Source organism: Microplitis mediator, chromosome 7 (genome assembly GCF_029852145.1).
Source record: "Microplitis mediator isolate UGA2020A chromosome 7, iyMicMedi2.1, whole genome shotgun sequence".
Lineage (NCBI taxonomy): Eukaryota > Metazoa > Arthropoda > Insecta > Hymenoptera > Braconidae > Microplitis > Microplitis mediator.
Window position 1 is genome coordinate 19,776,920 of NC_079975.1, and position 10,562 is coordinate 19,787,481.

At 32.2% G+C, this 10,562-nt stretch overlaps 1 protein-coding gene and 1 long non-coding RNA gene across 3 annotated transcripts; both read right to left on the reverse strand.

The window, feature by feature from the left end:
• Positions 1-4,980: 4,980 nt before the first annotated feature.
• Positions 4,981-7,888, reverse strand: LOC130671960 (serine/threonine-protein phosphatase 6 regulatory ankyrin repeat subunit B-like). The gene is made up of 2 exons (XM_057476113.1): positions 6,748-7,888; positions 4,981-5,081 (listed from the first exon to the last, which is right to left on the reverse strand). Exons 1-2 carry the CDS (start codon positions 7,886-7,888, stop codon positions 4,981-4,983), a joined length of 1,242 nt encoding a protein of 413 aa, XP_057332096.1.
• A 647-nt stretch (positions 7,889-8,535) lies between these two features.
• LOC130671536 (uncharacterized) lies at positions 8,536-10,146 on the reverse strand. Of its 2 annotated transcripts, none has more exons than XR_008990531.1 (3): positions 10,132-10,146; positions 9,495-9,727; positions 8,536-8,855 (listed from the first exon to the last, which is right to left on the reverse strand). It is a non-coding gene; the product is annotated as an uncharacterized LOC130671536 (long non-coding RNA). The 2 variants fall into 2 exon arrangements; XR_008990532.1 differs by lacking the exon at positions 10,132-10,146 and adding an exon at positions 9,866-9,880.
• Between the last annotated feature and the right edge of the window lie 416 nt (positions 10,147-10,562).

Consider the following 10,562-nt stretch of genomic DNA (forward strand, 5'->3'; position numbering starts at 1 on the left):
ACCTATAATTAGCAAAATTTGACGTCGCATATGCTCAGCCAAGTGCTGTATAGTGCTTGGCCCAGGCTTGGCCCAAGTATGTAAAACCTTGGCCAAAGCTTGTAAGCCAGCCTTGGCCCAGCCTTGGTAGGACTATGGAATGATAACATTGGGCCAGACCTGGTCCATGCTTGGTTGCGTCCTTGCCCATTCCTCGAGAAAACGAATAAATTTAATTAAAAAAAATTTTATTATTATCAACCTCGTAGAATTTATGATCATTAACGTTTAAACTATCTAAAGGAGGTGAATGATGTGAAAAGAACTCGGTGAAAAATCTGCTTGGCTCCGGGCGTGAACTGCCGTCCTTCTGATTGCTGGGTCCGAACGATAGCTACTGGACGAACCTACTAATGTTGAACTGATACATTTATATGATCTACTTATTTAACCATAGGTATAGCCAAACTTGGGTAATTCTACCTTGGCCCAAGTCTGGGTTGCCATTGTAACGGCCAAGGCTAGGTTACCCAGTTCTGGCCCAAGTCTGGCTTGCCACGTTTCTCGGAAAGTTGCCGTCAACTTATGGAAATGCTAACTTTTGCGGCCAACTTGGCGGCAGGTTGCGGCAGTAGATTGTCGCCAGGTTGCCGCCAACTTGGCTATCAGGGAATTTACTTATAAATGATAAATCAAGCTGAAGACGCGAGATAATTTACCTGCAGTCGATATCACCACTGATTGTTGGTAAAAAAAATTTCCTACGATAACCACCCCGATAGCCACACCTTTGCTCAGTACCCTGATAGCTACCCTAACTGTAAGTTAACTGCAAGCTACTACCATATTCTAAAGGTAACTTAAAGGAAAGTGTTGGTGAGCAAGCAGTTACCTTTAAGTTGACAGTAAATTGTCCTGTAACTTGAATTCAATTTGACTACAAGTGTTACTTTCAGACGTTAAGTTGATTGAAAGTTTCACTTCAAATTGACGGCAAGTTTTTCTGTCAAATTACATTCAGATGACGGCAGTCGATGTGCATCAACTTGCACGCAAGTATTATCCAGCAGTACTATAAGTTATAAGTTCTGCAGTGAAACGTTTTCGGCAAACTTAACGACAAGTTTCTGGTAAGCCTCGGCTGTATAATACTTTCGTGCAAGTTGATGCAAATCTATTGCCGTCATCTGAATGTAATTTAACAGAAGAACTTGCCGTCAATTTGAAGTGAAACTTTCAATCAACTTAACGTCAATGTCTGACAGTAATACTTGTAGTCAAATTGAATAAAAAGTTACAGGCAGTTTACTGTCAACTTAAAAGTAACTGCTTGCTCTCCAACACTTTTCTTTGAGTTATCTTTAGAATACGGCAGTAGCTTGTTGCTAACTTACGGTTAAGGTGGCTATATATAAGTTGAAACCCTGATAGCACAAGTTACTCGTCAAAAAGTTGGTATTCATTAGTTAGCGACCAATTTGACGACAAGTTGTCGACAACTCTAGCTTTTGCAACTTTTGGCTAGAAGTTACCGCCAACTTTCTGAGAAAATTGACACAAGGCCCAGGAAGAGCCGCAATTCGAAAGCAGGTTTCTGAGAAAATGTAAGGCAACTTTCCGTCTATTTATGGATCGCGAACTTTTGCCACCAACTTTCTCAGAAAGTGTCTTTCAACTTTGGAAGTACCAGCTTTTGTGGCCAACTTGGCGTCTAGTTGCGGCTGTTAGTTTGACGCCAGTTTCTCGCCAACTTGGCTATCAGGGTGGTTATCGTAGGAAATTTCTTTTACCAACAATCAATGGTAATATCGACTCCAGGTAAATTATCTCGCGTCTTAAGCTCGATGTATCAGACTACGGTAAAATTTGTTGAAAAAAACTTAAGAATTATCTCACTTACCGACAAATGATTAGGTCGTGCCATTCATCCCACGATTACAGTGAATTTAACGGTAATTTTGAAATAAAATTTCTTTCCGTGTATATATAATTTAATCATATATTTTACTCGTAATAATTAATATTTTTTTCGAATAGCTATTCTAAAATTACTCTGATGCACGGAAAAATTATTCTTGTTCGAAATGCTATGCCCATACAAAGTTTGGAAATCGGCCCTAGATCGGGCCATTACTGGGCCAATAATGTCTATTAATGGCTCAGCAATGGCAATTTTTCTTGGCCAATAAACGGCTTATAGCCGGGATAATAACTTCGGCCCATCAATGATGTGAAAAAAACCCGGTGAAAATTCCACTGGGCTCTGGGCGCGAACTGGCGTCCTTCTTATTGCTGGGTCTGAACACTGGCTACTGAACGAACCTACTAATGATGAGCTGATACTTTTATGTGATCTACTTATTCAGTCTACTTCAACCATTCGGTTTTATGAAATATAACGAGCGATTTAATTAATATTTTTGATTAAGAAAAAAAAATAACATCGTATTATTTTTATTATAATTACATAAGTTTTCAAAATAAAACTTATCAAATTTAATTGATTATTTATCAAGAACCCAGTTGAATTATCTTGCTCTACCACCACTATTAAAAACGACTTACAACAATTTATGACTTATTTCTTAATCAAATTAATTTTTGTAAGTAAAGCTATAAAATTGCGATTGTTGATTGCTAATGATAGTGAACTAAAAAATATATAAATTGTTAGTTGTAAATAACTTTAATCGAAAAATAGAAATATTTATTAATTAAAACTTAGGTTAATTCAAAAATAAATAATTATTCTATACTCTACTATAGCATATAATGTCTACGGTTATTTGTTGCAAGACAAAAGATTTGTACATATACATTTATATATATGTGTGATATGAGTCGGAGTTGCGTTACCCAGACTTTACGGGCAGTCAGCCAATGAAGATTATGTTGCACGCTTTTATAGTTGGTTTTATTGAGCCCGGGCCCTTTTGGTGAGTTTTTGGATCTCTGCAATCTACATATACATATATATGTAACTCCGTTTTGTTCAGCAGTTTTGCTTCTCTGTATTCCACATCCGTTGGTACTGTTGGTTAAAAAAAAAATACATATAGATATATATTTCAACTAACAATAGCGTAAATTTATGACAGTTGGGTTTACATGAATATGTCTGGGGCGTTGTTAAAAAATATTTTAGTTATTTGGCACAGGTTTTTAATACATAACAAAACTTATAAAAACTACCACTTAAAAAATTTATGTTTAATATTTTTTTCATTTGCTGCGGTAGCTTTCAAAAAACTAATGACTACTTATTATAAAACTATTTCGGTCATTCTAGTTTTCACCGAAAAAACTTTAATTTGAAACAACAGATTTTTTGCACTGTTTTGAAAACAAAAATTTTCTGCGGTAAGAAAAAATTTCTTGAGCCACAAAATTATTTTTAGTCCTTAAAATATTTTTATTTCTGTGTATAAAAGTCCCCTGATTGTAAAAAAAAATCCACTAAGCCAATGAATAGTAAATAAAAAAAAACGAACCTGCCGTCTTCTTTATTCGACTACTGAACTGGTTGATAAATCGGTATATTCAGTTAACTAATTAATTTGATGGTACTTGAATGAAATAGCAGTGTCTCGGATCTGGTCCTAACAAATTACCGTAACACACAATATATCCTTTCTATCGAGCTTAATCAAACAGGGATAGCGGATGATGGCTCGCTGGCCCTCGACATATTTGCCCATGCCCATGCCCGTTAGACCAGTCAATGATTTTATTGGGCAGTTGGATAGCTACTAGAGTGGATAGAGAAGAGAGGATACCGGGCACCCAACATCCCCAAGAGCTGCCAAGTATAATGGTAGTACGGCTGTACGGATGTTTGAGGCAGAAGCAGAGGGTCAGCATCAACTATCACCACAACAACTAAATCCTAACCCTTCTTGAAATTTTCTCGTACATGTGTTGGATTAAATTTCATCTACTTCCTTTATGCCTATATATATACGTATAAAATGTATACCGTTGTCCACTTCATAATGACCTAACTCAGTGTACTCGGTTATACCCTGGTCAAATGGAAAAGGGTCCAACATTCTCGACGTAGGATATAGAATACTATCGTACTGATAGTTACCCCGAAGGCATTCTGCTGCTGGATGTACACCAGCGGACCTTGGCCTCTGTCCACATTTCATCTGAGTCTGCAATTGCGTCTAGATACATCGTTTGATAGCCCCGAGCGTGTTTAGGACATTACACGATTGCCGAGGGGATAAGGAATCTGTGGGTTACGAGTCTTAAGAAATTTTCCCTTTAAATTTAAAATCTCTCGAGATACTAGAGATTTTTTAAAACTTTTTTTATGTAAATATGTTGAAAATTACGGTGCGATTGGGGTGAACAGAGTAAATAATCTAAGGGGTGAGTCAATTAATTTGTCGGTTCTTTATTTTAGCTCAATTTTTTTTCCAAAACAAATAATCGAAATTAGGACAAAATTTTTTCGTAAAATTTCGATTATTGACCGGAAACTTGATATAGTCTCTAAATCGATTTATCGAAAATGGGGGTAAAAAAAAAATTTTTAATTGTTTTTCATAAAAAATTATATATAAAGCAGTGAGAAGTATTCAAATTTATGAGAATTAAAAAATAAATAGTCATTTTAAATTCCGTTATAATTAACAAACACAAGACTAACCTACACAATTAAATCAATTAACAATGACCCTGACGTTATAAAAAAAAAAAAGAGGTTTATATAAAAAGCATAGCATAACTTTTCCTGTTAAAAAGCTATACATTAATATGACTCACCAGACGGTGTATTTTTTTACTCGGATGTCCAACCCAGACTATCTACGACTCTACAGCTACAAGCTGTATTAATGTATTAAATTAAGTACGTGACATTGTAGTAACTTGCATACAAAATAGTTGAATGAAAAAGTTTGTAATGAAACTAATCCAACTTACTGAAGTTAACTATTTTCTTTTTAAATATTTTTCATCTCATAGCTTCTTTATAAAATAGACATGAATTATTTAACAACTATGCATCGTATAATGAATAAAATTATCTTTGTCTTTAACACTAGCAATATTCTCGCCCGCTTCACTAGACGTCGATTCAGTTTTTTTCAAAACTTTTAAATTTACATTTTAAAGTTTTTGTGAAAAAATTATAATTCCGGCTTAACTATTGAATATATGACAAAAATACATATGGACAAATTTGTAGCCAGTTAAATTTTCTGTAAAAAAGATCTCTTGACATTTTCACGCGCAATTGATAATTTCGGCGTAATCGCAACTTGAAGTAAAATAGTAAATTTTAAGACATATTTCGTAAGTAAATTAATTCCTTACTTATTTACTCTATAACTTCAAAACTATCAGAGATATCTCAATAAGTCTTAATACATTTTTTGTAGCAAATAAAATTTCCTACAATTTTTGTTTAAAACTTTTTTTTCTAAAATTTATAGTTTTTTCACAAATTTAATTTTAAAATAAACGCGCTTTTATTTTTAAGTTTTTTTGTACTGATGACGTTCAATCGATTATACATTTTGTTTTAAAAAAAAATATAAATAAATTAACAATATAAATTTTTTTTATATTACAAAAACGTTATCATTTATTATCAATATATATTTAAATTTATTTATCATAATATAAAAAATTCTCAGTATATTTTATTTTATAATTAATATATTTCAGCTACAAAACATTAAAGTCGAGTTGTCTGATAAATTTGACAGCCGATACGATATAAATGCATTCGTCTCTATGAATAATAAGTAGTGACTAGTAATATATATAGATATAAGATTGAGTATAAAATGAAACCGCGAGTAGTTTAAATGCCATGAGATTCTCGTAGACGAGGACGATGTCATTGACATTGTGCAGACGTAGACGTAGACATAAATGCAAATGTAAATGTAGTTTTAGATGTTGATGTAGATATAGATGTAGACATCAGGATTGCTATTGGTGTTGTGCAGACTTATCCACGTAAAGTGGGTTCCGATTCCAATTTCGAAATCGACGCTAACCATCAAACTGTCATATAGATACTAGTTTTGGTAATTGCACTCCGACAATATGTATATATATGGAGAGTATATGTATATAAATTGGGAATTGTGATAATATCAATAAAATATAACTTAAGAGATGGGGGAAATAGTTCTATAGTAAATTTTACGGAGATTATAAGTGACAATATCTGTGAGGCTAATGGAGTTTCAGATGGCAGAGCAAGTTTTGTTGTCAACGCCAGATGTTCAAAAACCAACAGCTTATTCTCGTAAAAAAAAAGTTATCTTAGGGATTGGACGAAAAAAAAAATTTTTTTGGTGATTAGATTTTTCTTATTTTTCTGGGAGGACTAAAGCCGAAAAAAATAAGCAATCCAATAAATTTAGTGTTTTTTTTTTAATCGTTTAAAAATTAGTGACCAAAATTTTCTCAGGAAATTTTTCTTATTCAATTTATTTATAGTTCTTAGATAAAATTTTTTTTTTTATTTTGAAAATTCTCAAATGCTTACGTTCTGATAGAAAATTTTTTTGAAGGGCTCGAAAAATTTTATTTTTAATGGTGATAAAAAAATTTAAGTACAGAATTAAATAATTATTGCAAGAATGAATCACTAAGTTATTAATTTCTTCAAGTCTTGATTATTCAAATAATGAAAAATTTTTCTGACAAAAGTATCCGGTAAAATTGAATAAAAAATATTAGAAAGAAAATGTTCATTTTTCTTTAATAATTCTTTTCTCTCGATAATTTTCTCCAAGCGGCAGTCAATCATACCAGCGTACAACGGGAACATCGATTCAAATCCACAATCTAATATAATATTCGCATTTAAATGTTTAATATACAAACTGAGCTCATGAGAACGACCGTGCAATATTTTATAAAACGTAAGATTCGTCGTAGCTATTTTATAACTTCTCATTATCTCAATTTCTTCGCAACACTTTTTTTTAAAACAATCAAACTCTTTATTTTCGACAGCCATTAAATTTTTTTTGCTCACAAAAAAATTTGCCGCATTGAGTTTTACTATATGTTGTTTTATTTGTTCGATAATTGAATGATCAAAAATATAATAGTCTAGTATAGTTTTGTTATCACTATTAACAAAATTAATGTCAATGCTGGACTCCAACAAGTCTTGAATAATTTTTTTATTACGGGAATAAATGGCAACATGCAGAATTGATTCATTAGCAAAATTCACAGGACTAATATTGATACCACAACGTAGCAGTAATCGTACAGCTTCTGGATTTCTCGACAAAATGGCGGCATGCAGAGCCGTTTGACTAATGTATTGACTTTTAGTGACGATGTAGTCTATTTCTGCTCCGTAAGCCAACAGTAACTTTATTATTTTAGTATTTCCTGTGTAGGCAGCTTTGAAAAGTGGAGTTCCGTCGACTTGTGACAGCGCATTAACGTCAGCCATTTTGTTCAGAAGTAACTCAACCATCTTCTCACTGCCTTTTTCAGCAGCAATGTGCAGCGGTGTAAAATCCAACCCGGATTCGGAAGTACAAGTTGCATTTACATCAGCCCCTTTATCGATCAGCAGCTCAGCGGCCATTTTGTTGTCGTACTGAACAGCCACATGCAATGGCGCCCAGCCAGTTAGTAGTTGACGTTCGTTTATATTGGCACCGTAATTGATTAACTGGCTTATTATTTCTGAGTTATTCTTCTTTACGGCCACATGCAAAGCTGTCCCCCAAAACATAATATTAACATTAACATTTATTCCTTTATTTAGTAAATAAGAAACCAATTTTTCATCACATTTATCAACAGCTTTGTGAAGAGGAGTTGGTTTTTGTTGATTTATAAACGGGATTTTTTGAATCGTACTTAAGGTATCATGTTTTAATTCATTAGTTAATTTACTGTTTGTTTTATCCATTTGTTAGTTTTTTTTTTCAATGCAAAATCACTATTTATTATTTTTTTACATATATATGTATATATATAATTTTTTGATAGTGTTTACTCACTATATATTTCTGAATCACTTAAATATTGTAACTAAACAAGTCCACTGATATCAATATTTAAAACAAAATCATCTTGTCTCGATATTTTTTTATTATCGGGCCTTATCATACTTCGTTAAGAATGCTTACAGTCAATTAATTATCAGTAGCATAGAAACACAATTATTATTAAATGCATATTACTAAATGGGTATCTTATTAAGTTATTTATCACTTATCGTTAATTATATATTAACGATCATATTTATTTACAGATATATATTTGATATGTATTATTATATTTATAATCACTTACCATCATTTTAATTGATGTTCTGTTATATTTATTTATCACAATAAAAATTAATAACACGTCGAAAGACATTTATAAAATTATAAATAAGCAAATATATCATTTACGTCATGTTCTTATTCAATTTTTTTGTATCAAACTCTTAATAGTAATTTCTTATAACTTAAAATTTTTAGTAAAAATTAAAAATAATTAAACAATTTTATGAAGGGTATTTAGCAATAAATTATTTGTATAAAAGTGTATTAAATAAAATAAAATAAGTTGTTGGATGATAAAAAATATTTATTACTTAGTATCCATATTTTACAAATATGAGCTCATTTTAGTTTGAGCAATGAAATGATAGTTATTGAAAAATAAAATCATAAGATATTTCATGAAATAAAACAAAGAAAATAACAAAATAATTTCATCCAGTTAATGTCTTCTATTCCATGATCCACCGTAATTTCCACCTCCATGACCATGATGATAATTAGGGCGATGGTTGTAATGAGAGCCTCCATATCCGTGATGCTGATACCCCCGACCGCGGCTTGGCTCAGGTTCTGCTGCTCTTTCGACTCTCAAAACTGCTTCATCTTACAAGACAAAAATAAATATTTATTTGTCACAAAAATATTATACACTTTACAAATTTGGTTAAGACTAAACGGTAATTTTTTTTACGGCGATTCGAAATTATACGAAAAATATCGTGATTCTAAAACAATAACATTAGCGGATATTTGTATAACTTTAGATCCCCAGTGATAAAAATTCTGTATGAATTTTTGCGCATGCCCAAATTAATCGTTTATTAATACATTTAGAATCAGCATTGATAATATACGGAAAAAAATTTACTGTTGCTGCAACAGGAGGCATTCATGTTGCAGCAACAGGAAAAAATCCTGTTCTAGCAACAGGATTTTCCTGCAGCTGCAACAGGAGACAACCATGTTGCAGCAACAGGATTAATACTGTTGTTGCAGCAACAGGAGACAGCCATGTTGCCGCAACAGGAGACAGTCATGTTGTAGCAACAGGATTTTCCTGCAGCTGCAACAGGAGACAGCCATGTTGCAGCAACATGAATGCCTCCTGTTGCAGCAACAGTAAATTTTTTTCCGTGTACAAAATATATTTATTTGTTGCAGAAAGATATATTTAAAATAAAATCGATTTATTTGAGACCTATATTTTAATTTTTAAATCTATTAATTATTTTTTACACTCACCATTTAACTCCGATGATGAATAAGCAAAAACACAGCAGGCGAAAAGAACAAAGACAAATAGGAATAATCCAAGTTTACTCATTGTGGTAAATTTTATAAGTAAATTGTTTTTCAAGAGATGCGATACTACTGTTCTTCAAAATCTCGAAGAAGCTTTAGAATTACTTTAAAATCACGGGCTTATATATTCGCGGATCCATCCCCACTTATCTGGGCCTAGGGTATCCTGGTGACTTTTTCAAGAACAAATATTAAATACGTTTTTGTTATTCAACCGGTTCGAGTATTTTGGATATATATAACACTATTCATAATAAAAAAAATAGCGTCATTGTGATTTTATTAACTTCTAAAAAAAAAAAAACTATTACTTGCTAAAGTTTCCTCTTGTTTATTTAAATATTACCAGTTACTCAAGGACTGTTTACTGTAATTAATATGCCAACAAATTTTTCTTTATTCATTATATTAATCAATGGTGATATTTACGGAAATTCCATCTTTTATTTTTTTTAAGCGACACTTTAAAATGTCATATCTAACCGGTTTCCGAACGCTATTTTTTTATAACATGTTTTAAAAGTCATGGGCTATTGGGTTAGGCAGTCAAAAAAAAGTAATGACAAGTTCGGCTTACTATTAGCGTACCGGTCCGCTTCACAATTGAGTGTCGTTCATTTTTGGCGTATCTACTTTTGTTATGTATTTATTTCAACGTACCCGTGTAAAAAATACTATTGATAAAAACTGTAAAAAGCGTTTACTATCCCGGGAAAAAAAAGTTTAGATCTGCTTAGATCGAATTCGATCAAATCTTACCAAATTTGATCAGGTCTGATCAAATTTTATATATGAATAGGTACGAGCAGATCTGATTTGATCTGTTCAGATCAAAGTAGATCGAGGCTGATATAACTTTCTGCTTAAAAATCAGCCTGTCCAGATCTGAACAGATCTAATTTGATCTGGGCAGATATAAACAAAATGCAGATCTAAACTTTTTTTCCCGGAATTCTAAACTTCAAAACGTGACGTAACGACGAACTTTTTTTGAAAATTGTTTAAACT